Source organism: Pseudopodoces humilis, chromosome 18, assembly GCF_049639895.1.
Source record: "Pseudopodoces humilis isolate 2021_Gansu_Grassland_sample_001 chromosome 18, ASM4963989v1, whole genome shotgun sequence".
Taxonomy (NCBI): Eukaryota; Metazoa; Chordata; class Aves; order Passeriformes; family Paridae; genus Pseudopodoces; species Pseudopodoces humilis.
The window spans coordinates 3311808-3339583 of record NC_142217.1 but is presented as its reverse complement, the minus strand read 5'-3'; the positions used below and the strand labels follow the sequence as shown (position 1 = coordinate 3339583).

At 56.3% G+C, this 27776-nt stretch overlaps 1 protein-coding gene across 1 annotated transcript; it reads right to left on the bottom strand.

Annotated features, from left to right (window-relative positions):
- Nucleotides 1-573: 573 nt before the first annotated feature.
- Nucleotides 574-27776, bottom strand: PPL (periplakin). Its single transcript, XM_005522795.3, has 22 exons — nucleotides 27632-27776; nucleotides 17928-18027; nucleotides 17134-17288; nucleotides 16596-16716; nucleotides 15958-16083; nucleotides 15618-15659; nucleotides 15331-15492; nucleotides 14786-14893; nucleotides 14229-14324; nucleotides 13160-13282; nucleotides 12140-12286; nucleotides 11248-11399; nucleotides 10680-10777; nucleotides 10223-10380; nucleotides 9157-9335; nucleotides 8916-9054; nucleotides 7396-7589; nucleotides 6913-7063; nucleotides 6542-6625; nucleotides 5858-5974; nucleotides 5162-5254; nucleotides 574-4118 (listed from the first exon to the last, which is right to left on the bottom strand). The coding sequence occupies exons 1-22, from the start codon at nucleotides 27691-27693 to the stop codon at nucleotides 1434-1436; spliced, it is 5292 nt and encodes a 1763-aa protein (XP_005522852.2). The 5' UTR covers nucleotides 27694-27776; the 3' UTR covers nucleotides 574-1433.

Sequence of the window (27776 nt, the reverse complement as noted above, 5' to 3'; positions counted from 1 at the left end):
TGAATTATTGACTCTTTAAAAGTCTCCTACATGGTGAGTGAATGGCAGATGTGTTACAGCTCTTGCAGGGGTAAGGATGTCTCTTCTCATTCTCTGTGCTCCTGCTGGTGCTTGAAGTTGGCATCTGTTGGAAGGGACACGTGGGGCTCAGACCCCCAGGGCATCAGTGTGTTCCTCCATGATCCCTTCACTGACAAAGGTAAAACAGTGGTGTTCATCCCCAGAGCCACGAGGGATAAGCAGGGAATGCTGATGACTGCATTTGTGGACAGCAGAGCTCCCTGGGGTTTGGGTATTAGCTGAAATTTGGGGAAAAGGAAGTGAATGGTACCATCCCACTGTAATCCTGTGTTCTCCCACACCTTGCAGTCAGTCCCATTCCTTAGTGCAATTCACTCCAATCTAATGCTGCCAATTAGTTCCTGCTCAAACGCTGCTCCAGCAATTTCCCTCTTTGAAAAGAGCCAACAGCTAAAATGAATAATCCTAGTGGTTTAATTCTGGCTCCTAAATGGCAACTTCTTGTATTGCCAAAGATGAGGAGGCTGCCATAATTAATAAAGACCAAACACCTTCTGATTGGAACCACTGCATTTTTATTTTGTACTATAAATAGAATTCCCCTCTATTCCCCATTCCCTTACACAAGTAAATGAAACATGTAGCTGCATGTAACTCCATCCAGGAAAACACCAGCACTAACAGCTTTTAACCACGAGGGAAGGAGCTGTCTGTGGGAGGCCCTCTGCATTGGGTTCCCTTGCATGCTGTGCACAGCCCCTTGTGTCTGGTGGTTCTGCCATCTCTTCATGTCCTTTTCCTTGACCTCTGGGGTGTGTGAATGCCTCTCCTGGGTCAGTGGCTGGTGCCACCAAAGTAGACCTTCACTCTTCCCTAGCAGCACAGGCACAGAGGTGAACAAATGGCGGTGGTGGGTCTTGATGTGGTGATTCTGGACTGAAACCTTGGCTTGCACAGAGCTGGTTTTCTCAGAGGACGAGCCCATCATTGAGTCAGGTGTCCACGGTGGGACTGACTGGCTTACCAACATGCAGTTGATGTAACCAGCTCCTGAGGTCACCTCAGAGTCACCTGGACCTTCAGTCTTCTCTCCCGACACGGCTTCGTACGTGACTACGTGAGCAGGAGCTGAGGAAACTGCAGGTTCTGCTGAGTCTTTGGACCTGAGGCACTTCACTATCCTAAGGCTTTCTCTTGTTTTCTGGTAGGAAGAGGGGAAGAAGGTTTGGCAGATGTTTTCCACTACTGGTGGTGTTTTCTGCAGTGTGTGACAGCAAGCGGTGTGGCTGCATAGCATGGCCGGGGCAGAGGCTGTAGCAGTTTGGAAGACGCGAAGGAGGGCGAGGCTTTGCAGTGATCTGGATGTCTACAAGGCGCTGCAGCTCCGACTGGCTGCTCTTGAAGTGAAGTTTCTAAAGTGGAGCGAGCGCTGTGTAATTGCTTCCGGACACCAAGACTGCCAGCTCCTGGATAGACATCTCCTTGTTGAGGTAACTGTCGTACTGGGCCGCGGTGAGCCTCCCGCTCTTCAGGGCGTCCTCGATGGAGAACTCCCTGCCAGACTTCCTGTCCAGGATCACAGACGATTCCCCGTTCGGACCCTTTATTGAGATCTCCTCCCAGTCACATTCCTGGCTCTTCAGCTTGACAAACAGGCTCCATTCAATGAGGCCAAACACGTGAGCTTCCTCTGGAGACATCTCTTTCCCTGTGTCGGGGTCAATGACCACGATGGAGCGCCTCAGGTGGTTCTCCCTTTGCTCCCTCTTGATAGCCACTGTCTTCAGGCGATTCTGGAGTTGCTCGATCTCTGCATCTTTTTCTCTGGATAACTGCTTCAGATCCTCTAACTCTCTTTCCAAAGCTTGGAACCTGGAGTCCAGGTTTATTCCACTGTCCACGTGGGTCATGTTTCTCAAATCCTGAGCTTCTGTTGCAGTGAGTTCAATCTCTGACTGCAGTCTTCTTGTTTCCATCAGCAGGTTCTGTTTCTCGAGGTGGAGCTTGTGGTTTTCCTCCCTTAACAAGTCTAGCTCCTTTGATGACTTGGAGTTGTTGAATTCCACCTCGGACAGCCTGGTTTCCAGGCGGTTGATATCTGCATCCAGCTCCCTCTTGCGCCTACTTTCTTCCTCCAGGTTGCTCTTCAGCTTTTGAATCTCGTACTCCGTGTCTCCTTTGTCCACTTGGACACTCTCTGAAAAGACCACTTTCTCCTTGACCTCCATCTTCTCCAAAGAAAGGAGCTTCTTTCTCAGGGCTTCTAGTTCGGTTTGCAGGACTTGTCTGCGGTGCTTCTCTTCTTCTAACTCCAGCTTGAGGAGGGAATGCTCCTTCTCCTGCTGGGGATCTTGCTGAAGGATCACTTTCTGTTTCACAGTCACTCGTTCTGTTGTTTCTCTTTCCTGTTCTTCCAGCTCATTCAGCCGGATCCTGAGCCTCTGCACCTCCAGCTCGGCCTCCCTGCGGGCCTGTCTCTCCTTCTCCAGCTCCTCCAGCTGCCGCTCCAGCTCGGAGCGTCTTCTCTGCAGCTTGCGCAGCTCCTCACGGAGGCCATCGATCTGCTTCAGCTCGCTCTCGATGCTCTGGGAGAAGGAGTTCACCTCAGCTTTTAAGGCAGGATCCTGCTCATACTTCACTACTTCCTGCTGGACCACTTTCTCCTTCACCTGAGAAAGTTCTTCCTCCTTCTGTCTTACTTTTTCTTCTTGGAGAAGCCGCTCCCTCTCCAGGTCAATGTGCTTCATCTGTTCGTCTGCCAGCTGCACTCGCAGCGACTCTACCTCCTCTCTAGTCTTGGGGTCCTCCCGAAACTGGAGGATTTCTTGAACAACTTCCTTCATTTGCACTTGAGGTTTGGTGTCTTTCAAAGCTTGTATCTCTTGTTTCAGCTGGTAGATCTCCAGGTCAGCTCTTTCGATAGCTCCGGTCCTCTCTATGATTTCCTCCCGGAGCCGCTGTAACTCCTTTTCGGTTTCTGGATCATTCTTGTACTTAATGACCTCCTTAATGACTTCTTTGACTTCTACCAGGGGCCCTCTGTTCTTCAGAGCAGCCAGCTCATTCTGGCAGCTCTTCAGCTGTTCGTCCCCACCGCGGTACCTCCTCTCCTGCTCTACCAGCTCCAAGCGGAGGTTGGCAACTTCATTCTCAGCCTTGGGGTCTGGGCGCACAATCTCACGCACTTTCTCCTGAACAACCACCTTGGAGTTCTCCTCCTCCAGCAGCTGGATCTTCCTGAGCAGCTCAGCCTTTTCCCTCTCATTGGAACGGCCCTTGGACTTCTCATCTTCGTACTGGCGCCGGAGCTCGTTCACCTCCCTCTCAATGACCAGATCTTTCTCCACCTTCAGCACCTCTTTGACGGTGATTTTGCCCTCGGCGATGGCCCGTTCCTTCTCCAGACGCTTGAGCTTTTCCTGGAGGAAGCTGAGCTCTTCCTCGTGCTTCTGCCGAAGGGCACTCTCCCTCTCCTTGGTCTCCTGCAACATCCGGAATTCCATCTCCAGCTGGGGATCGTTCTGCAGCTTCAGCACTTCCTTCTCTGTCACCTTCTCCTGCTCTTTGTTTTTCTCGCTGGACAGCACAGCAATTTGTTGGCGTAAGAGGATAACTTCACTCTCCCTGGTCCCTTCCTGCCTCCTGAGCTCTTCCAGTTCCTCTTTGAGCTTGAGGATTTCAGCAGCTTGAGCTTTATCTTGTTCAATCCTCAGCACCTCTTTCACTATGTACTCCTGCCCTCCTTCCCTCTTCTCATGCTCCAGAACACGCAGACGAACTTTAAGAGCCTCCAGCTCATCCTGGAGCACCTGGTTCTTGCGCTGCTCCTCTGCCAGGTTTTGCTGCAGTTTGTGGAAGCTCTCCTCCAGCTGGGGGTCAGGCACCTTCTTCACCAGTTCTTTCTTCACCACGGTTTCTTGGGGCTTCTGGTTTTGCAGGTGGACAATGTTGTTCTGAATGGCTTCAATCTCTGCCTCGAGCTGTTGCCGACGCTGAGTCTCATCTTCAAGCTCTTTCTTCAACTTCCAGACTTCTTCCACAGGCCTTACAGACTTTTTGGTCTGGGCAAAGTCTTGTGTCACCTGAATCTCTGGCTGCTGTTGTTGGAAGAAGGATCAAAGAAAAATCAGTCCAAAAAATCCAGTTAATTTTAACACTTTTGGTGCTTATCATCACAGAATCATTGAGGTTGGAAAAAACCTCCAAGATCATCAAGTTCAACCTGTGATCCATCCCCACCTTGCCACCAGCCCAGAACACAGAGTGCCATGTCCAGTCATTCCTTGGACACCTCCAGGAATGGTGGAACACATCCACCACCTCCCTGGGCAGCCCCTGCCAATGCCTGACCACCCTTTCCGTGAAGAAATTTCTCCTGATGTTTAACCTGACCCTCCCCTGGCCCAGCCTGAGGCTGTTCCCTCTCCTCCTGTCCCTGTTCCCTGGGATCAGAGCCCGACTCCCCCCAGCTGTCCCCTCCTGTCAGGGAGTTGTGCAGAGCCAGAAGGGCCCCCTGAGCCTCCTTTTCTCCAGGCTGAGCCCCTTTCCCAGCTCCCTCAGCTGCTGCTGCTGCTCCAGCCCCTTCCCAGCTCTGTTCCCTTCCCTGGACACGCTCCAGCCCCTCGGTGTCCTTCTTGTCATGAGGTGCCCAGAACTGCCCCAGGACTGGAGGTGTCTCAGTATTGCCAGCACAGAGGGACAATCATTGCCCTGGTCCTGCTGGCCACACTATTGCTGACCCAGGCCAGGATATCGGTGCCTCCACCAGAGCAACAGAAGGGAGCTGAGCTGTGGCAAACTCTGAACTGGGTGCATCTGCAAACAGACTTCTCTGCGGGTTCCCAGCCTGAGAGATCACTTCTGCAATGCCTGCTGCTGTCAGAACAAAGCTTTGAGCCACAAGGGATACTAATTCTGCTGCAGAATGGCAAAACAAGAGAGTTAAATAATATTTGGAGCTTCCTAGGATGAGTGGGAAATGGGACTGGGGATTGGTCTGTCTGATTTGAGTGCTGATTAGTGATTTAAGGGGACAGGACAGCAGCTAGACTTGTTCCCAGTTCAGCAGAGCCCCACATGTGCCCTTCACACATGTCCTTGGGTCCCACACGTGTGTCACCTTGCTCCTGTGATCACTCACCTGCCGCAGGAGGCTCTGGGCAAACTCCAGGTTCTGTAGCCTCTGCTTGTTCACAGCATTCACTTCTGTGTATTTGGCTGCCAGAACAGCTTCCTGCAGAGCAAAAACGTGTTGGGAAGAGTTTGAGAAGACCAGAAACAGCAGGCCCTAAAGCGGTACCTCTGGGTGCTCCTCTAAAAACCTGCAGCAGTGAACTGCCAAGATTTGGGAGAGGTCACATGATACACTCATGGTCAAACTGTGATTTTTCTACTCTAGCAAAAACAGGTGCAGTAAGAAACAGGTGAGGAAGCTGAGGAAGAACCAGGTGGACACATCTGCTTGCCTCTATAGGCAGGATGAGTCTGAAGCAGGTAGCAAACAGATCCTGCATAAGTAAGTAGCTTGTGGCTTCATTTCACCACAAGTATTTTTATCTTTGGTGTTAAAATGTCTCTGAAAGTCTAGAGAATGGAAAAATGTCCAGGTTTTTGGCTTTTCTCTTCCTTTTTCCCTTCTAAAAGTGTTAAATCCAGCATTTTCTATCCCTCATTCTGGCCAGCCCGGTTCAAAAAAATGATGAAAAATCCCTTCCTCCAGATTCCCTGCCCTTCCCTGTGGTCCCCTGTGGGACAAAGGTCCCCACAGTAAATGTGGGTGTTTGCAAACCTCCAGTGGTCCTGTGAGCTGCCCTCTCCTCTGGCCCCACTTGCTTACCTCCTCCTTCACTTTGGCAGCTGGGGACTGCAGCCTGGGCTTCTTGCTCGTGTAGCCATTGCGGCCGTTCTCCAGGTCCAGGATGGACCGCAGCTTCTCAGCTTCCAACTCGTAGTCCTGTGGAGGACATTCCCAGGAGAAATGTGAAATTACTGGGTCCCCTTCATGCACAGGCTCCTCCTAAGCTGCCCTGGCTTTAACAACTTCACCCCTTGACCTGTTTTTTGGGAAGGCCACAAAACCCCACCCTCTGCTGTGGAGCCGGGCTGGGAGAGCTGGGGGTGCTCACCTGGAGAGGAGAAGGCTCCAGGGACACCTCAGAGCCCCTTCCAGGGCCTAAAGGGGCTCCAGGAGAGCTGCAGAGGGACTTGGGACAAGGGATGGAGGGACAGGACACAGGGAATGGCTTCCACTGCCAGAGGGCAGGGATGGATGGGATATTGGGAAGGAATTGTTCCCTGGGAGGGTGGGCAGGCCCTGGCACAGGGTGCCCAGAGAAGCTGTGGCTGCCCCTGGATCTCTGGAAGTGTCCCAGGCCAGGCTGGACGGGGCTTGGAGCCATCTGGGATAGTGGAAGGTGTCCCTGCTTATGGCAGGGGAGTGGAATGGGATGAGCTTTAGGGTCTCTTCTAACCCAAACACTCTGTTTCTCTGTTCTCTCACAGGCAGAATTTCAGTCCTTACCTTCACTGCCTGCTGGTACTGCTGAGCTGTGGCAGAGACCTTCTGCACCTCCTGTTCCTTGCTTGCAATGTCACTGAGCAGTGCCTGGGCACACAGAGATACAGGTTAGAGGGAACACAACATCCAAATGCATCCCTCAGCCTTTTTGGGAGTTACCATTAAAATCACAACCCTGAGAATTCCAACCTCCTTGAGCAGCCTTGTTACGTGTAAACAAAGCACAGGAGGACAGTGGGACCTTAGAGCACAAGAATAAATCTAAGAAATATTTCTATTTTTCTGTTTGATGTTCAGGAGCTATCTAAGCTCTGTTTCTTTTAGTATTGTTCCCTCTCCTCTCCCTGTGGAGCCCAGGGTGCTCTGGGAATTACCGCTTGGCTCTTCAGCTTCATCTCCACTTGCTGGATGTTGTCAGTCTCCTGGGGCTCGTAGTTGGGGATGTTGCACAGGAACTGGTTCACCTTGTCGTAGTTGGTGCGGTAGTTGGAGTAGGCACTTTTTGCTTTCTGCAGGGTCTGCGTTCTGTGGGGAAAATCAGCTCAGCTTCGGTCCTGTCACATTTCCTGTGCCTGCTGCAGACACATCTTAACCCATCCCACTTCCCCTGCTCCCTAAAGACATGGATTTGAGCCAGAGTTGTTCTATTGGCACCTCTGTTGCAAGAGAATTTAATCCTTGTTTTCCCAGCTCTACCCAGCCAGCACTTGCCAGCAACCTCTCCCTCTTCCTCCTCAGACCTCCCTGGAAGCCTTTCTGCAACTCCTCCTTCCCAGGATAGTGTTGTGCCTCCTCCAATTCCAGCGTGGTTCCAACTCCACAGCAAATATCCCGGCTCTCCTGCCCTGGAGCCTCACCTGTGGTCAATCTGCTTGCTGAGGTTGTTGAAGCGCTGGTTGAGCTTGTAGAGCTCTGCCTCCTGGCGCTCAATGTCAGGGCAGTGCTCCTGGAACTTGCTGGCCAGGGTGTTGGAGCATGTCTTGGTCCTCTGCAGGTTCTGCTCGGCTTCACTGAGCAGGAACTTCTTGGACTGGAGCTCGGTGCCCATAGCCTGGGGAGAAAAAGCAGGAGAGGGGGATTCTCTGGGGTTTCACACAAGCCAGGCTCTTGTCACTGTTGTCACCCACATCAACTGCACTAGAGCTGCATGGCTGAGCTGCAGCAGTGCCACCAGTTGTGGAAAAAAACAAGTTCAAGGTTTACATGGAAAGCAGAAGCACCTGGTAAACCTGACCAGGAGAAAAGCTACCTCTTACTCCCTCCTCGACCTGCTGACCTTTAAAAGTAACTGTGCAATGTGCAAAATAGCTGCTGCCCCTCATGCAAGGCTCAGGTCCTGTTCTTGCCAGTGCAGCAACTGTGGAAGGAGCAGTGAAAGCTCTTCCATGTTAGTCTGGACTTGGGATTTCATGGAAAAGCTGAAGGAACACAGAAAATTCTGGCCTAGCCAGTTCTTGGTCTTTCTACAGCAGAAGAATTGCCAGTTTGGGTAGTTTTTCCAAGCAGTAACTGTTCTCAAAGCCTTGCCAGGCTCATCTTTCCAGTATCAGGCCACTGTGTTGCTTTTCCCAGACCATTTTATCCTTCATTTCTATAAGAATCACAGAAGGTTTTAGTTTGGAAAAAGCTTAAAGCTCATCTCATTCCACCCCCTGCCATGGGCAGGGACACCTTCCACTGTCCCAGGCTGCTCCAAGCCCTGTCCAGCCTGGCCTTGGACACTTCCAGGGATCCAGGAGCAGCCACAGCTTCTCTGGGCACCCTGTGCCAGGGCCTGCCCACCCTCACAGAGCAGAATTTCTTCCTAACATCTAATTTAAATATTTTTTCTTTTAGTTTAAAACCATTCCTCTTGTTCTGTCCAGTATCTGCCTGTGTAAAAAGTCTCTCTCCCTCTTTTTTATAACCCTCCTTTAGTCCCTGGAAGGGGCTCTGAGGTGTCCCTGGAGCTTCTCTTCTCCAGGTGAGCACCCCCAGCTCTCCCAGCCTGGCTCCAGAGCAGAGGGGCTCAGAGCATTTTCTCTGGACCTGCTCCAGCAGATCCATCTTTCTTGTGCTGAGGACTCCAGACCTGGACACAAGACCCTGTGGGAAGGTCTCACAAAGGCAGAATAGAAAGGGAATCAGTCTGCATTAGTCCTTTTGTCAAATCATGAGACTTCGAGTGTGGTTTGGTTTGATTTGATTTGGTTTGGTTTGATTTGATTTGATTTGAGGATGGGAGGTGTTTGTGTCTGAAGTAGGTGGGGATTACTGCAGTCAAGGTGAGCTCTCACCCCCAGCTGGGGGATCCAAGCTTGTGAGTTGAGCAGGAATCACCACAGCTTTTGGAAAGTGGTTTTGCATGTGCAGCATGTGACCAGGGCAGGAAACTCACCAGCAGCTCTTCCTTCTTCCTGTCCACCACCCTCAAGTCCTCTGGTACCGTGTCATCTATGACCAGCTTGTTCTCATAGGTTGACAGCAGGTCTCGGCCTTGCTGGAGGCTCCTCTCCAGGTTTGTGGCCACCTCAACTCTGTTGGGACACAAGAGGAGGGTGTTTAAGCACACCTGCACCCTCCTCCTGCAGGATCCTGCGTTAGGCTGGGCTCAAGCCGGGATTTAAGCCATGACTTACTTCTCCTGGGCAGCACTGAGCAGCTGCACCACGCGCTCGTACTTCTTGTTGGTGTTGTCCACCTTGTTCCTCACCAGGGTGGCGCTGCCTGTGCTGGGCACGGATTCGATGAAGGCCTCGCACTCCTGGATCTTCCTCGTTTTCTCAGGCTCGATCCGCCGGATCTCATTGGTGATGTTCTGCAGGAGGAACAAAGGCTTTAGAGCAGCTGAGCCAGAACCTGGTGCCTACAGAGGAGCCACACTTGGCTGTCCAGGGTGAGGAAGGAAGTCAGGGCTGAGGATTTGTTTTTGGTGGAAGGTGCCTTTCAGCCCTGCAGGGCACAGAAGGATATTTTTGGCTGACTTTCTTTTGACCTGTCTCTCCTTAGCAAGGAAACTCCAGCTGGGGAGTGGTTCCCAGCAGCTCCAGCTCTGTCAGGGACACGCTGGATTCCTCTGGGCCGTTGGGCTCTGGCGGATTAATCCTTGCCTGGACATCAAAGTGCTGCAGGCAGTCGGGGCAATTTGCTTTCTCTTGTGGTGGCACCTGGATTTTGACACAGCCCTGGGCAAGTGATGTAACCATGACCTGAACTTCCTCCTAAACCAAGGGAGGTTTGTGGCATGGAGCCTGGCTTAATTAGGGGTCTGAAAAAGAGGAAAGGAGCTGGATGCTACCGGCACTGGAGCCTGGAGGAGCCAGGTCCACAAGGAGAAACTGTCTCGGACCACAAGGGTTTTCCTGTTCCTCTCTGAGCTGGTGATAGTGGTAGCAAAGGTAACTGTGCTCAGATGATGGGCAGGATCAAGCCCTGAGGGCTCCCCTCTCATCCTCACAGCCACCACCTGCAGCCACCACCTTTTACCCATCCAACTGAGCTGGGCCAGAAGCAGGGCAAAGATTTTGGGCTTCTGAGGCTGCTCATAGGGCTGCTCCCCATCTCTGCTGCAGGAAGCTGTGAGCATCACTCCACACCCCATTTCCAGGGCTCAGGGAACACTTTAAGCACTCCTTGTTATTGAGAACCATGCTGAAGACCCTTTGGGAGCACAGTCTCTGTAAGGCACCAGCCCACAGGCCACACCTTGAGGTCCTTGGAGCGCTCGGTGCTGTCCTGCACTGCCCGGCTCTGCTCCAGCGGTGGCCGGAGGTTTGCTGTTATTGCTTTCTCCTGCTTGTCCAGGTCACTGGTGACTTTCTCCAGTCCTGCCAGGAGCTGGCGTCCCCGAACTGATGCAGCATCTGGAAACCAAGAGGAGACCAGATTAAAGCTGGTTGGAAGCTGGATGTGGGCTGAGCCCCACTGGCAAGTGCCAAACCCTCCTCCTGCTGCACTCCCCGAGCCTGGCCTGCACTGACCACAGCCTGGCTGCTCTGCCCCCATCCATCCATCCATCCATCCATCCATCCATCCATCCATCCATCCATCCATCCATCACTGTTGTCCCCAGCACCCTTAGGAGATGGGAACACCTCCATAAGATGCTCCACCACCTAAGTTCAAGCCTTTTTGTGCCCCAGGCTTCCCTCCCGCCCCACACCTCCGATGCTGTCTGCCTTCAGCCCCTCATAGCGCTGCTGGAGGATGTTCTTGCAGTTGTTGGTCTTCTCCTTCACGGTCACGTAGTGCTTGGCAATTCTGCAGAACGGGACAGCAGGAGGTCAGTCAGACCCTCAGCCTCTCCATCACCCCTTCACCATCCCAGTGCTGCTCCAGGAAGGAGCTCCGGCTCTGGAGGGATTGTGGGGGCAGGGCAGGGTTAAAAACACCTTCACCCCATGTTAGGGTAGAGCAGCGTCTTCACTGGAACAGGGGAGAGGCAGGTACCTGCCTGCTGAGGGAGGGGTGGGCAGCTCCCCCTGCCGTGATGGCCCCCAGAGCAGGGGACAACTGGATGGCTCTGAGCCGGCCCCCCTTTGCCAGCTGGGGCAAGCAGGAAGGGGCAGGAATCCCTTCGGGAGGAAGCCCGAGGCTTTGAGAAGTCGGGGCTTGGCTGTGGGAATTGGGGCAGAGCCCCGGGGTGCCAGACACGGTGCAGCGCCTGGGGCTGGGGAAGGCAAAGGCCGGGGGGCAGCGGGACGGTCCTGCCCGAGCCTGGGGGCACGTACTGCTCTGCCAGGGCCAGCGCTTCTGGGTCGGGCGGGGGGATCATGAAGCAGACCCCGGGGGCGCTGAGCGTGTCTCCTGCGCTGTCGGCCACTTCCCAAAGGTCTCCGCTGTTCCTCTGCAGGGTGTAGTGGGCTCCGCGGCTGATCTGGCCCTGGGGGACGGGAACCGGTTACAGCAGCACGGCCAGGATCCCCAGCCCTGCTCCCGGCTCCTCCGAGAGGCTGTCCCTGCTCCCGGCTCCTCCGAGAGGCTGTCCCTGCTCCCGGCTCCTCCGAGAGCCCGTCCCTTGCCAGGAGCTCTTGTGCCTGCTCCTCCCTCCCCGCAGCCTGCGGGCACCGAGCTGTGCCTCTTGCGACAGCCGCGGCGAGCGAATTCCCACTCGGGCAGAGATGAGGAGGCGTTCCCCGGGCTGTGCTCTGGATTTCCTTTTCGGAGAAGCCGGCAGCTGAGTTAGCTGGAACTGCTGGCTCCTGTCCCAGCCCTGCCACTCCCGTTGTGGCTGTGCTGTCCCATCCCTTTGGCCGGCTCAGGCCCCCGGCAGCCGCTGGTGGTGCGGATGAGGGGATGTGCACTGGGAATGGCCAGGTGGGAACGGTGGTGGTGGTGGGGCGTTCCTTTCCTCAGGAACACGCCGGGACATCAGCTCAGGGAGCGTGGGAATGTGACAGAGCTGTGCTGTCGCAACATCCCGAGGGTGTGTGAGAGGCAGCGAGGCTGCGTTTCCCCCGGACCCCTCCTGCTCCTCCCGCTCTTCCCACTGGGACGACGGCGACCTTTGCCTCGTTCCCCCTGCAGAATCCACCACCACCGCTTGAAAAAACCTGCTCCTTCCCCCAGTGGCACCGTCACTGGCCTGAGGAGCCGGTGTCCCAGCACTGAGGGTGGCGGTACCTGCTCGCCCTCGTACTCGCACAGAGCCTCCACGGGGACGGGCTGCGGCGGCGGCTGCCGGCGGTACCGCAGGGGCAGCACCTGCTGGCTGCGCTCCTGCAGAGACTTCACCACGGCCTCGTACTTGTCCAAGGCCTTCTCCTGGTCCTGGCATGGGGCAACAACAAGAAGCAGTAAGGAAACAGGGAAAGAACGAACTCCTGGGCTCTCACAGCCAGGGAGGAGCTCATTCCCACGCGGCCGGGACAGAGACTGCTGCTTCTCCTGTGCTGAAGGCATCTCCTGCAGCCCTGTGTTCCTGTTCCAAGTGCTCCTGCACTCTCCCACCTCCTTCTGCAGCCTGGCTGACTTCTGGGACTGTGCCCAGGGGTTGCTGTGCCAGCAGACAGTGGCAGGGTTCCCTGGTGCACAGCCCACAGCTGCATGTCTGGGTGGATAGCCCCACTCCCAGGACTCATTCCAGCCCTGCCACAAGGATCTCCAGCAATTGCTTTATTTCTACCCCTGATGGTGGAGATCCCGAGATGCTGAGTGGGATGGAACATGCAGGAGAGGGAACAACTCTTGGGAAGGGCTATCAGCTGTCCTGGGACACCTGCATCAGCTGGGCCTGCTGCAGCATGCTTGGACTTGGGCTTGGATTTAGGCTCGGGCTCAGGCTCGGGCTCGGCACAGCCCTTCCCAAGTGGGCGATCTCCAGCCCAGCTCACTGCAGCACAGCGAGTTCCACAACCTCCTCTGGCAGCAGGTCTAATTATGCTCCCACCCTTAACGAGCGCTAACTCAATGAGAGAACAAATAAAAACCAGTCCAGTGAGCAATTACGTTGCTAGGGGAGAGGCAATCTCTAGCCAGGGGGGAAGGAAGAGCTGGGGGAAGGCCGGGCACGGGGAGGCAGCAGCACAGCCCTGCTGCTGCCCGTGGAGAAAGCTGGGCCAGGTTCCCACACGGGCGAGGACATCCCTGGGGACAGCGGTTCCTGCTGCTGCCTCCCCTGCACTCCTGCCCGCAGACACTCACATCCAGCTCCCGGAGGAGAGACTCCAGCTGATATCTGTCCTTGAACTCCGGGCTGAATTTTTGGTCCAGGTCTGTATCCACCTTCTTCAAAAGCTCCTGAGCATCCTTAGTGTCCTTCTGAAACTGCAGAAAGGAAAAGTCTCTTGTGAGAGAGGTTTCCAGGCTGAAACATGGAGCAGATCCTTCATGGTCTTCCCACATCCACCAGGAGCTACTCTGGGTATCTGGACATCCAGAATATGTGGAGAAAGATGAGGGTCACTATTTCCCTTGCTCAGGACATCAGCTCGAAGGGAACAACAACCAGGAAGAGATTATTATTCCATGCAGAGTTGTTAAATTCCACCTTTCCCTGCCCTCACTTCTGTTTCCCTGATTCCCATCACCACGGTGTGTGGTGCCACCACTGCCAGCGCCAGGAGAAGGGAGAGCCAAGCCCTTCCACACACAAACCATCCCCTGGGGCAGCTGTTCTGGCACATCCCCAGAAAGGCACTGCCTGGGCTGGGCACCACAGCTGAGCTTTGGCAGGAGACTCATGGGGTGGTGAACACGCCCAGGCTGTGGGAGAGGAATCCAGCCTGACCTGCTCCCCTGCAGAGCCTCCCTGGCTGTCAGATTCCATTTATCCAGCAGACATCTGTCGGCCCAGCTCAGCTGGGACACTCAGCCCTTCTGCCAGGCTCCCTGGGGGGAGCTTGTGGCAGCTGGGATTTACTACATGGACCTGTCCTGCTTCCCAGTGGAGCATGCGAGCTCTCCTCATGCCGTGTTCGGGGCTGAGGGATCTCTGCTGTCCTGGGGACAAGGAAGTTGACACCAACAGTGCCTCATGAAACCCAGAGCTGGAGCAGAAGCACAAGTCGTGCTTTAGCCAAGCAAACACTGACCTTAGGCACCTGAGCAATTATGATTTCTGTTCTATCAGCTCAAGGTGCTCTCCTAGCCTTAAAAATCCTGGTTTTAGAGAGCACTCCATCTCTTCTACCCAATTTTCAGAATGGGAAGAATTTTTGTATTCTAGGATCTCAAGCACCCGCTCTCCAGGCTCCAACAAGGGATGTGGTACCTTGTGGAAATCTTCCATGAACTTCAGGTGGCTTTCCTCGCAGATCAGCAGGTTCAGGTACTCCTTCCAGTCAGCGTGCACGGCCTCAATGTGAGCCTGCAACACAGGGGTGGGAGGGGGACATCAGCGAGACCCCTGTGGCAGAGGCAAGTCCCAGTTGCCATCGTGAGTGAGCTTTGGCTGCCTCTGAAGCCACCCAGATGCTCTCAGGGGGAACCTGGGATGATCCCATGGGAGCACAGGCTGTGTGCAGGTGGCAAATCCTTGTGTCCATCCCCCTGCCAAGCAGGGAAGTGTTCCACCATCATTTATCCTCTCTAGGTGGGCACAGGGTAACTGCCACAGGAATGAGGAAGATGGGAAGAGCTCCTTAAGTTTATCTTTCCTCCTCCTGTGGTATTTACACATCTGCAGGTGAAGGAGGCTTTTTTGCCCTTGGCATCTCAGGAACTAAAGTCACGAGTGGTGTTGGCACCAGGTCCCACTCTGGAGAAGGGCTGGCTGAGTCCCCCACGCTCCAGGGGGGTGGGGAGCTGGGACCCATCCCTGGTGCTCACCTCAATGGCATTCTTCCCAGGGTGGTTCTGGGCCAGCAGCTGATCCCCATCAGCGTGCAGCTTGTTGATGGCCTCCTCCTTCTCCTCCAGCTTCCGGTGGATGAAGTTCTGGATGGAGAAAGGTGAGATATTGATGCCATGCAAAGGGAGAGGACCCTAAAGGCAGTGTGGGGCTGAGCAGCTCCACAAGACAAAGTGTGCCGTTCTCCCACTGCAGCTTTCACTTCTCCTTCCCTTGCAGATGTTGCTAAAGATGTGACTGCTGCCAAGCCAGCACTGAGATAAAGGCCAGGAGGGTGAGGGTGATGATGTTCTATCATGGGAACACTTCCCCATCACGTTATCTTTGGCAGAGGTAAGGATCAGCCTCACTGTCCCGGTATTACCAGCTGGACACCTCAGAGCCCATCACCATGGGCTGGGGGAAACTGAGGCACGGGGGAAGGAACATTTCCTGCCCTCACCCAGCTCCCCTGGCCCCATGCCCTGCTCTCCTTTGGCCAGCAGCAGCCGGAGCAGGGCCAGGCTGCCGGGAGCGCACAGACCTCGTACTGGCGGCGCCGGCTGGGGTAGTCCAGGTTGTGGTCGCTCCAGTCGTAATGGGTCCTGTCCTTGGCCTGCTGATCCAGCCAGTAGAGCTTGTTGGTGCAGCGCTGCATGTAATCCTGCAGCGAGTTCAGGTCCTGCTGCCGCTGCTGGGAGCCGGCCTGAGGAGGGGAACGGGACAGATCAGCCCAAAGCTCCTCTCTGTGGGACCCCCAGGGGTGCCCGGCCACCCCAACAAGGGACCCCTCCAGGAGGGTTCTTCCCCCAGGATCCCAGAGGCTCTTACCAGCAGCTTCTGGTATTTGGCTTGGAAGTCGTTCATGTTTTCCTGGATGAGAAGGAAGGGTTAGGAGCGGTGTCTGGAGAGTGATGGTGTGCCAGGGGCTCGAGGGTGCAGAGGGATGTGGGTTTAGGCTGGAAGGGGATGTGGTTTATGGGATTTGCCTCACTGTAAAGCCAGAGCTGGTGTGTGATGCTGGGCTCTCCGGTTGGGAGGGGATCTGGGCACCCACCCAAACCTGCACCAGGCTGTAGCACCCTGGGTGGTGGGAAACCCTCCCCTTCATCCAGGGCTTGGGGCAGGGCTGACTCTGCAGGGCAGCAGGGAGAGGGGCAGGAGAGCTGACCTTGCTTTCTTCCTTGACGATGTGTGGCCCGATGGCCATGACCTCGTTGTGGAAGATGTTGTGCTCTTCTACTTGGCTGTTGACCAGAGGCAGGTCAGTCCCAAAGCCTTTGCTGCTCAGCGCATCCTGGGGTGCACAGGAGTTGGGGTTAGCAATGGGGGAATGGGGTGAGGCTGCCAGGACCTAGGAAACTCCTCTTGGAGGTGGCCATGGGGCTGGGCTTGGATGGGCTCCAGTGGCTGCAGTGTACGGATGCCCCAGGAACACGTGGGTGAAATCAGCTGTGCTGGAAAGTGTGCTGTGTTTCCCAGCCATGGAAAAACCAGACTGGGGGGGGGTTAAAGCCTTCTCTGCTTGGAAGAGTGTAGGGAGTGGGAGAAAATAAAAAATAAGGGCCTTGGAGTAGATCCTAAAGCAGGCAGTGAGTGGGGATGCTGAGGCCAGGACCGGTGCCACCTCGAGCACTGACTCCTGGTCCCACCACCTCTGCCCCTCCCCTGCTATCCAGCTGTTTGCTGCTCCCAGTGTGGAGCTGCCCAGAAGCTTTCCAAGAGCCAGTTTCTCCATGGGGAACTGCAGGAGTCCCTGCCCAGCTGGTGCTACTGGCCAGGCCGTGGCCCTGGTGGCCCCCTTGGTACCTGTTTCTCCTCGATCACTGTTGACCAGTTGACCTGGGGCTCAATGTGCTGCAGGGGGAAGTTGTAGATCTGGTCGTGTTTCACTTTCAGGTTTGCCACGCGTTCCTTCAGCTGCCGGATGCTGCGGGAAGGGAAAGGTGAGGGTGGGATGCAGGATGTGGGCATGGGCTGACATTAGCACTGGTGGGTGTAGCTGGTTCTCCCCCAGGCCCCCATGGGGGAGAGCCCAGGCAGGCTGGCAGCAGCTGCACCATGCAGTGGCCAGGCAAGGAAAGGGCAGAGGTTCCTGTGCTCTGCCCTCTGCCAGGGGCTGCTCCTGTGAGGTCTGGGCAGGCTGGACCTGGAGCAGAGCATGGGGCACAGCGGGCAGGTGCCACCCTGCCACGCTGCCATCCTCTCACACTCCCCATGCCCAGGGTGGGCACACACCCTAATGGGGGCTGTGACCCCCCACTGCAGGCAGCAGCTGAGCAGAGCCCCTGGAGAGGCCTCCCCCCAGTCCAAGGGCTCTGGGGACACGTGTCCCCGTGGCACTCACTCTTCTGTGATCATGTCCCCCTGGGGGTGCTTCATGTGCCGGGCCACGGCCGCGTCCCCATCCAGCACGTAGAGCAGCTTGTCAGACTCGGAGAGTTTCTGTGCTGTCAGCTCCTTGTACTGAGCCAGCTGGCACGCCTTGATCTTGTGCAGGTCCTGCACAGTGGGGACAGGAGAAAGGGTCACCCCTTGGTACCCCAGAGGTCATCCCACCCCACTCTCCCTTGGCACTGGAGAGGGGCAGGAGCTCTGCTGTTTCCCATCCACCTGGGATGTATTTTGCTTTCCCCTCTCCTATCACAGGATCATGGAATGGTTTGGGTTGGAAGGGACCTTAAAGACCATCCAGCTCCAACTCCCTTGCCATGGGCAGGGTCACCTTCCACTTGATGAGATTGCTCCAAGTCCCATCCAATCTCACCTGCTGGGGAGGGGCTGGGGAGCTGCAGCACCTTGGGGTGATCCTTTGGGATGAGGAGGATGGTTCAGGCCTCTCCTCCTCCTCCACCCCAGCTCCCTGCTGGGATGCACATCCCCAGTCTGAACAGTACTGCCCCCCTGGCTAGGGGAGAATTCAGGGCCCTGGAACACCCTCCCACCCTCTTCCCATGAGCAAGGGAAGCCCAATTACCCTTAAATGACCCTTAAAGATCATCCCAATGCAGGTACCAGGGCTGGGCAGCCACCCACATGTGCCACAGGAGAGGAAGGAAGTGCGAAGGGCTGGGGCAGGAGGCAGAGGGGAGATGGGGCTGCCACGAGGAGCCTGTGAGTGTGGGACAGTGCCTTGCTTACATTTTGCATTCGGGAGTCGGTCTCCACGATGTTTTTCTCCACCTGGTCAGCATTTTTCTGCAGGCGCTCGATGAGCTCGGTCAGCTCTTTGCTGGAGATGCTGGGGAGAGAATGGGGGCTCGTCACCCCCCAAAGCCACTCACAGCTCCCGGGGGTGCCGTGACCCCGGGGGTGGCCGGGGGCCAGCAGAGCCTGCCAGGCACTGCAGCTGTGTGTGACTCACTGCTGCCTTCCAACACTTTCCAAAATACTCAGCCAGTGGGCCAGGAGCGGGTGGGGGACGGGTGGAAATGGGAGTGATGCCTGAGCCTCTCTCAGCCTCGGAGCAAGAAAGAAAAGAGCAGGGACAGGGAGAGAACCACAGAATATCCTCAGCTGGAAGGGACTCACGAGGATCATCAACCCCTGGCTCTGCACAGACACCCCAACAATCCCATCCTGTGCCTGAGAAGGGGGGTCCAGGGTGGAAATAGAGGAGCTGGAGCAGCAGGGAGGCCCTGGCCCCCATGCCCACAGGGCAGGTGCCCGTTTGAGGCTGTTGCCCATGGGCAGCCCCTGCCTGCAGCCCTGCTCTGCCCCTCTCTGCCATGCTCAGGGCTTCCTTCTCTGCAAGGAGTTATTCACACTTTAAACCCAGCAAAGGGATGGGATCACACATGTTGCATCTTTTTCAGTGCTTTCTCCTGTGCTGGGCACTGGTTTTGCTCCCAGGGTGACACTGGCCAGGCTGGCAGGGTGCAGGGCCAGCCCAAATGTTCCCATCCAAGTGCAGGGACGGCAGAGCTGGAGCAGAGGCAGAACAACCCATGACGCAGCTTCTGCATTGCTGGGGTTATTTTAAACATTTCATCTCGCTGCTGTCACTGAGGCTGCAAGGAGAGGCTGCAGCGTGCCAGGGCCAGCTCCAGGGGCGTGTGCCAGGCACTGCCCACAGCTCCCCCACCCCTGACCAGAGGCAGGAGCAGGGTGTGCTCCCCGAATCCCTGCAGCTGGAGGGAGCTGAGGCTGCTGCCAAGGCTGGGGTGTCCCAGCTGTGCTGCTTTGCCACCTGGGCTTAAACCAAAGGCTGGCTCAGTCCAGTCCCAACCACCTTAATATGAGCCTTATGACTTCATTATGTGGTGGCAGAATTAATCTTTATATGGCACTTGGAAGTGTCAACTGCTGCTGGAGCAGCTGGAGAGGATGAGCAGGGCTGCCTGGGGGAGCACCAGCATCCCAGCAGTGCTGGCTCGTGGCACAGACAGTTCCTGCATCCCTAGGTGGAATCATGGAATTGTGAAGGTTGGAAAACCTCTAAGTACATCGAGTCCAATCATTTCCCCAGCACTGCCAAGGCCACCTGTAACCCATGTCCCCAAGTGCCACATCCACACAGCTTTTGAATCCCTTCAGGAATGGGGACTCCACCACTGCCCTGAGCAGCTGTGCCAGGGCCTGACCACCCTTTCCATGGAGGAATTTTCTCAATATCCAACCTAAACCTCCCCTGGCACAACTTGAGGTCATTTCCCCTTGTCCTGTCCCTGTTCCCTGAGAGCAGAGCCCGACTTCCCCCGGCTGTCCCCTCCTGTCAGGGAGTTGTGCAGAGCCAGAAGGGCCCCCTGAGCCTCCTTTTCTCCAGGCTGAGCCCCTTTCCCAGCTCCCTCAGCTGCTGCTGCTGCTCCAGCCCCTTCCCAGCTCTGTTCCCTTCCCTGGACACGCTCCAGCCCCTCAGTGTCTGCCTTGTGAGGGGCCCAGAGCTGCCCCAGGACTCTGGAGCTGAGTTTCAGGACCTGTTCCTGCCTGCCCCGTGTGCTGTCACTTCAGTGCAGCAGAACAAACCAAACCCCAGCTCTGGGCTTGTTCCTCCCTACCTCAAACCTGCCCCAGGCTGCAGGAGCCTTGTGGCATCCAACAGTTCCAGGAAACTTCACACTTCCCTGGGAAGTTCTGGTATGAGCATGGTTTACACTGATGGTTTTCTTTTTATAGCAGCTGCATCATCAGGATGGTACTTGGAGGTCTGTGCCCATCTCCATGCCTGCTGCCTGCCTGGCACCTCCTGCATCAGCAGCAGTGAGCCCAGTGGCCATTCCTGGGCAGAGGAGACAAGGGAGGGGTCGCTGGGAGTTGTGGTTGCAATGATTCCAAGGATGATTCTCAGTTCGATAACTGCAGCTGGAGGGTGCAGGGTGTACCAGGAGATGGGATGTGGGTGGCTGGGTCCTGCTCCAGTGGTAGAAGCAGCTCCTCAAAATCCACTTTGGGGTTTTTTCCAACCTTCATCATCCCACAGAAAGCAGTGCAAAAGTCACTGGAAGTGGAATCAGTGGTTTGGAGTGGGCGAGTGAAATGTGCTGCACGTGTTTGCGTGTCTTCAGGTGATGGTTGCTCAGAGCTGGCATCTCCTGCATCCTGGCAGAGCTTGTGGCCACCAAGGAGCCTTCCTCACCTCCCACCCATGGACTGGAGGCCACCTGAGCTTGGAGGATGTGAGAGGTTCATTATCCAGGTGGGAGCTTGGGATGCTTCATGGTGAGGGCTGGCACCGAGCTGGGGATGAGCTGGAAGCTCTTGCTGGCTCCTCTCCTTTGTGCCCTATCTCGGTCTCAGTGACTCCAGCAAGTCCAAGGATGGATCTTCACAGTTTCAGTGGATCTGCAGCATGGATGGGAAAACCATCCTAAAACCCAGAAGAAGTCTGAGGTTTTTCTAGTTCTAGTTTTGACTGAAACCTCTAAACTGTAGGGAGGAAATAAACCTAAGCCAGGCTTTTTTTTTGATCCATGGCTGTGGTTCAGGCTGCCGACCTGGAGAGCAGAACTGAGCCTGGAGCCTCAGCCCAGCCTTTGTGCTCACTTTGCATCAGCAAAACTGATCTCAGGTGCTGGAAGCAGCGAGTGCAACAGCCCAGCCCTGACTCTCTCCTTCAGGTGCCAGCTTTGCCCAGCCAGTTTGGGATGAGGTTGCTGTGTCCAGGCAAGGGTGAGCCCCTCGTCCCCTTCACTCTGCTCCTCTCTCAGGTTGGAGCCACAGGCTCTCCTCATCCCTGGTATCCCCTGTGCCCTGCCAGCCCCTTCCCAAGCTGGGGGTGCTGCCCTGGACACCCCTCCCCAGCTCCTGCCCTCAGTGGCTGCAAGAGCCCAGGGCCAGGGCAGAGCCACCCTCCAGCCCCATGGGACTGTGACATCCCTTCTCAGGGGGCTGGGGGAAAGAGAGGGCAGAGAACCAGAGAATGGCAATTCTCTGTGTTGGAGGGGATGGTTTTCCCATGATTCAGAAACTGAATAGTCCTGTCCCAGAAACTGCTGCTTCCATGTGCAGTGTTTGGATGACCAGGGCAAAAAAATGCTCAGAGCAAGCAAGGACATGCTGGGATGTGATGTGGGCATGGCTCGGCTCTCCTGACACACCAGAGAAGCTGTTTGCTCTCTCCACCTCTGTGGTTTATGTGAGAGTCACCAGCTGAGGCTGTGGGACAGGGAACTCTCATAAAAACTCCCAAGGGAGCTGCACCTCACAACTGCAGCGTGGGGGAGCTGCTCCTGTGCCCCCCATCCTGCCCTGGGCACGGAGCTCGGTGTGTGCTCCGCTCACCCCACTGCTGCTGGAAATGCAGGGGTAACAACTGTGCAGGAATAAACAGAGAAATAAGAGAGAATGGGAACCTCTCATGTAAGGTCTCTCTTATTTGTGTATTTATTTCTCTGTACTTGTTACTTTGGTGCCACTTCATCAACCAGCTTGGACATCACTGATGTGAGAACATCAGACTTGTTAACCTGTGCCCTCCACAGCTGGGTCTGTGTGGATAAACCAGAGGAGGAGCACAGTCCCTGCATCCAGCTGGATGTCAAACAGGGAAAGCTGAAGCCTGGCTGAAATCTCCATGCCAGGGGATGGAGGAGTTTGGTTTCCCTGTGCCCTTCATCTGCTGCAAGGGTGAAGATGCTAGAGTGCCAGGAAAAGGAAGAATGGCTTCCCACTGCCAGAGGGCAGGGATGGATGGGATATTGGGAAGGAATTGTTCCCTGGGAGGGTGGGCAGGCCCTGGCACAGGGTGCCCAGAGAAGCTGTGGCTGCCCCTGGATCCCTGGAAGTGTCCAAGGCCAGGTTGGACGGGGCTTGGAGCAGCCTGGGACGGTGGGAGGTGTCCCTGCCACGGCAGGGGATGAGCTTGAAGGTCCCTTACAACACAGCCCATTCCATGATTCTGTGCAGGAGAAGCACAAAGCAGCGCCTTGGCTGTCCCAGAAGTGTTTGGATGGGATTGACAGGACGTGGCTCTTCTGGGAAGTTTCTGGGAAGAGCCATGGGTGCATCAGGCTTTGGAGCAGAGCTGCTGGCAGGGTAAGACAAAGGGAAGCCAGGGCCAAAAACCAGGCTGGGGGGGATGGCTGGAGCATGGAGCAGAGCTGGGGAGGGAGAAGGGCAGGATTTGGGCAGAGCCCAGCTGGGATGGGCAGCACACACGAGACTGAGCAGAGCCAGGAGCAAAGGTGCCCAGGGCACGGCCCCAGTGGGGCTGCAGCAGAGGGGGGAACTGCAGAGCTGTTCTGCTGGAATAGATAAGGCTTTGTTTGAGAAAAAAAAAAAGCCTGGAAAAACTGGCTTTGCCATTTCTGGAGAAGTTTAACGTTCTCTGGTCAGGAAGGAAAAAATGATCTCTCTCATGGAAAGCTGTGCTTGGCAGAAGAGTTGTTTTGTGTCAGTGCCACTGCCTGGGTGGTGTGAAGGACCCCAGGTCATTCCCACAGGGAATGGGAATGGGTTTTGGGGTTTCTCCCAGCTGAGGGACCAGGAGGAAGCAGCTGTGCCATGGCAGACAGCACTTCATCCATGTACCACAGTTCTGACATCAAGACCTTGATTTCAGAGGGGTTTGGATATTTCTGAATACCCAATATATTTGCTTAGGGGGATTTTTAGGGTTCAGGTTTTTCTCTCTTCTGTTTTCTTATGTTCTTCTTTGGTGATTTTTCATAGTATTTCAGTTGTGATTTGTTGGGGTATTTTTATTAAGAGAGGTTCTCAACCGACAAATATGATGATAATTATTGTAATATGAAAACTTTGCTGCTAAAAACTGGACTTTTTTTCCTCTATTCCTTTTTCTTTCTCTCTTCTCATTAGGTTGCACCCTCATTTGGAAGAACAAACCTCCCTCAGATCAGTTTCTCCAGGATGTGCAAAGATCTTGTGCTTGCTGGCAGGTGGTAGAAAATCCCTTGGATTTCTCAAGTTTCCTTTTTTCCAAGCAAGGAGGCTGTTTCCTTAATCCCTTCAAGAGAGGATGTTCAGACACTCCTGGATTTTGACTGCTCCAGGTGACTGAGTTCCCTGGGGAGGCTCCTGCTGGGAATTTGTCCCGTGAGCCTGATCCTTGCTGGGAGGGTTGATGGGAAGCTCTGTCCTGCTCAGGGGTGCTGCTCTCCTGTCAGGAAACCTTCCCATGCCAGGGGCTTCTCCCGTGGGATGGCTTGGCCAGGGACAGGGGAGCTGGGTGAGGAGGGGATCTGAGCACAGATCCTGCTCACTGCATCCCACCACTGGGATGGACAATCAGCACAGCAGGCAGTGACCACCCACTGCTGCTCTCAATTCCATCCCCATTAATGCCCATTTATATAAATTTCATAAAAAGCTCTCCCATGTCAGCCCTACTGGGATTAAACTGAATGAATCCTCCAGAAGGCCACAGCCCAGAGCTGTAAATGTCCTTAGAGCTCCCTGAACCACAGCTCCCACTGCATGAAATTCTCTCATGCTGCTTTTAATGACACTGGAGTGAAACTGTGGCAGGGTAGAGGGCACAAGGGCTGGGCTCTGGCTACAGTAATTCAGGTTTGGGAGAGATTAGGATCTGGCTGAAAGCTCAGAGCAGAGTTCTGTCAAGCTGCCCACGTCAGGGTGTAGCTGGACAGCAGGGTTGCTGTGCTCAGCCCAGCCTGTTCCAGTTGTATTTATCTTCCCTCGTAGGGATGGTGATATTTCATTGTAATCTGCATGGAAATGAGAGCAGAAATAGGGAGGGCCATGGGAGGCTCTCTCTGCCCTCAGCACTGAGCAGCTCCTGACTCACCTGCTGTCTGGGGCTCCTGCTGACTCCAGCCCTTCCAAACAGCCTCTGGAAATGGGTGCCAGCCCTGCAGGCAGAGCTGTCCCAGTGCCTGCACACCCTCTTACCTGGGGAGTGACACTGCTGAGAGTCCCAGGGCTGGGGGATTCCTGGCTGGATGCTCTCATCCCCAGGACCTCAAGGATGAACAACTTTCCTGCTGGCAGGAGGGAGAGTTTCAGCAGCAGCTCTGAAGGCTGAACTGGTTTTGATCATAAAATTATCAAATGGCTCAGATTAGATGGGCAGGGACACCTTCCACTATCCCAGACTGCTCCAAGCCCCATCCAGCCTGGCCTTGGACACTGCCAGGGATCCAGGGGCAGCCACAGCTTCTCTGGGCACCCTGTGCCAGGGCCTGCCCACCCTCACTGTTTTTTGCCTGCCAAACCTGGGCTATCCAAAGAAGAAGCCAAGCTCCTGTTTTCTAAGCATGGCAAGTGTTTGAGGAACACGATGTGGAAGGAGGCTGATGGTTTCCCCCACACTGTGGCTCTGCTCAAGGCTTTTGTGCCTTCCCTTCCAGGGACACACATCCATGTAACAACGTGGTGCTCACAGCTGAATTCCCAGGGCCTTCCCACACTCAGGGATTAGAGCAGAATAAAGCAATCAAGTCCATGAGACAAAAGAAATGTCACCTTCATCCTCCAGGATCCCCAGCCAAGGCAGGGCTGGGTGGGGATGGCTACTGAGCCTGGAGACCTTGAGCCCAGGCAGATCACAGAGCTGCAGCAGTCGTTCCTAAGGAGAGACTTGGACCCTGGTGCTGCTGGATGTGAGCTCGAGGCCACTTTGGTGTTGGGACAGGGCACCTGTCACATCCAGGGGACAAACAGCTGTTCATGGGGAGGTTGAAGCACCTGGCTTGGGTGTCAGTGCTGTTCATCACGATGTTCCCATCCTGGGCAGGCTGTGTCCCGAGGCTGAGGAAGCCACCAAAGCACCCGTGGCTCCTTTCCAGGCTCTGTCCTGCTGCCGGACCGTGTTCCCCGGGCAGCCCCTGCCCCCCTCAGCTGAGCCCCTGGCCCTGGCTCCCGGGGCTGGCAGGACACGCTCCAGTGCCCCTCTCTCTTGCCAAACCGGTGCTGGGTTCTCGCCCTGGCCCTCGGTGCTTTGAAGGCTCGGTGACAGGAGCCCTGCCCGAGGTGCAGCCCCGGCCCGCAGGATCCGGCCGGGCTCAGCCGGTGTCGAAATGCCGGTCCGTGCTGCCGGCGGGGGCGGTGGATTGGATTGCTGCAGTGTTGCTGCTTTCCTGGCAGCAGAGCTGGGCGGGAGCCTGGCAGCGCCTGGAGCAGGGGACGGGGCAGGAGCTCCTCACTTCTTCGCAATCCTCCTCCAGCAAGTTGTTCAACCGGTCGGGCACCGGCTTCCCCATCTCGATGGTGGGGTTGTTTCCACACGGTGGGAGTGTTCCCTGGATTCACAGATGTTTGTAAACTCCAAGGCAGGAATTAACAAATTGGGGCTAATAAGCACAGCTCTCCCCGAGGTGTGCACGGACAGCCCGGGCGCGGGGAGGGAGGGAGGGAGGCCCCGGGCACAGCCCTGCGCTGCTTCCTCAGCCACCACAGCCAGAAAAACAGAGGTTTCAGCCTGGCCCGCAGCCTCCGGAGGTGCTTTGGCACCTGCCCAGGGCCGGGCTCCAGGCAGGAGGGAGGAGGGAAGCTTCTTCCTTCCTGAGCCCATCCTCCGGCCGATGGCGAGAGCACGGGGTACCCAGGGCTGGCGGCGCTCGGGGCACAGCGTGGGGACCCCGGCCACAGCCCCAGGGTGGGCACCCCGCACCGTGCAGGTCTGTCTCCTCCTGCTTCACAGCATCCTGATGCTCCCGGAGTCCTGCGCTGCCAGCCCAGCCCCGTTTCTCACTTTGGAGCCGCCCACGAACTCCCCCGAAGCTCAGAAATGCGCCCGGGTATCGGCTCCATCCTTCACCCGAGGGAACGCCGGGGCCACCGGGGAGCCTCAGAGGGCTCCCTGCCACCCCCGTCTCCTCCTGCCCTCCCCGGGGCAGGATCCGGCAGCAGAGCCTGCCCCGGGCTTCGGGAGCCTGCCGAGCCAGCCGGGCTGCCGGGGGAGCCTTCCCCGGGGCTGGAGCCTCAGCCCCAGGAGGGCGAGCTCAGCAAATCCCTGTGCCAGGGCAGCAGCGGGCAGAGCCTCCCCTGCTGGGGAGCTCCCTCCCACCGCCACAGCTCCCGGGGGCAGCCAGGGGCTCCCCTGCTCAGGAAATGTCGGTGCTTTCTGCGCTGACTGATCCCTTTCTGGGTCCTCGAAGGCACCCCAGCCCTGCAGCAGCTTCCCAGCTTCCTTCCCAAAGGAGCATTTCTGGGACAGGGCGGCTGCTCCGAGTCCAGCAGCAAGGACTGGTGCCCGTGGAGAGCCACGGGCTTTGAACATGAATCCCTAAGAATCCTGGAGCACTCCACATGCTCCAGATCCCCTGCAGCTCCTCTGGGAAACACAGGACACTCTTCTGAATTAACCCCAGCATCCAGCTCTTTGGAAAAACATCCCGGTGCCGGCAGGGGCTGGGGCCTGTCCAGCCCAGAGAGGCTGAGCCTTCCTGGGGAGAGATTTTTACACCTTTTCCCTTTTATCAGTGACCTTTCACAGGGCACATTCAACACTCTGCTTTCACCAGCACAACCGAAACGCGTCCCCACGCCACCAGAGGAAGCCGAGGAAACGACGATAGACAAAATCCTTGGTCCTGAGGGAGCAGGGGACGAAGGTGGAGAACAACCAGACTATTCTTCTGTAAGATCTAACCCAGCACACACCTGGGAAGCGAAGGAACCTGCTCGCTGGAGCTGCTGCTACTGCCATGGGAGGGGAACTGGGAGAAGCAACCTCTGCACCCACACCCGGAGCAGGAGATGTGAACCCAGCTCGGGGAGGAGTTGGCACTTCAGGGGGGGCAAACATCGGAGTTCCCACACGTCAGGGGCTTTAGCAGCACTCAGAGGGTGCCCACACCTCGAGGGTGTCACAATTCCGGGTCCCTCACCTCGGGAATGCCCATTCCTCAAGGGGTGCCCACACTTAGGGGTGCTCACATCTCCGTGGTGCCCACACCTCCAGGGGAACAAGTTCTTGGGAAGTGCCGACAGTTCGGGGTTTCACACCTCGGGGGTTCTCACACTCGAGGGTGTCCACACCTCGGGAGGGATTCCCACACCTCGGGAGGGATTCCCACACCTCGGGAGGGATTCCCACACCTCGGGAGGGATTCCCACACCTCGGGAGGGATTCCCACACCTCGGGAGGGATTCCCACTCCTCGGGAGGGATTCCCACACCTCGGGAGGGATTCCCACACCTCGGGAGGGATTCCCACACCTCGGGAGGGATTCCCACACCTCGGGAGGGATTCCCACACCTCGGGAGGGATTCCCACTCCTCGGGAGGGATTCCCACACCTCGGGAGGGATTCCCACTCCTCGGGAGGGATTCCCACTCCTCGGGAGGGATTCCCACACCTCGGGAGGGTTCAGCTCCACGGAGCCCTGGTGCGGAGTGGGAGGGATGCTGCAGGACGGGATCCCCGGGATGGCGGCTCCGCTCGTCCCGGGAGGAGCGGGACTGCCCGGGGCCGGGTCACTCACCTCTTCTTTTGCACGGAGGGGCTGTATTTCCCTTTGTTGCGTTTCCTGAAGAGCGAGTGCATCGCGTCCCCGCACGGCGCCCGCCGCGCTCCTCCTGCCCGTCCCCGCCGCCGCCCGCAGCCTCTGCGCCGCCACCGGGCCGGGC

Bases quoted from the DNA above. Each gene is read 5' to 3' on its own strand.
- PPL (XM_005522795.3), bottom strand. From the start codon at position 27,693: ATGCACTCGCTCTTCAGGAAACGCAACAAAGGGAAATACAGCCCCTCC. The intron at 12,287-13,159 runs GTGAGTGTCTGC...GCCCCATGCCAG, and splicing joins CTCTCCTCCGGGAGCTGGAT to GACCAGGAGAAGGCCTTGGA. The intron at 7,064-7,395 runs GTGAGGCTCCAG...TTTTCCCCACAG, and splicing joins AGCAAGCAGATTGACCACAG to AACGCAGACCCTGCAGAAAG.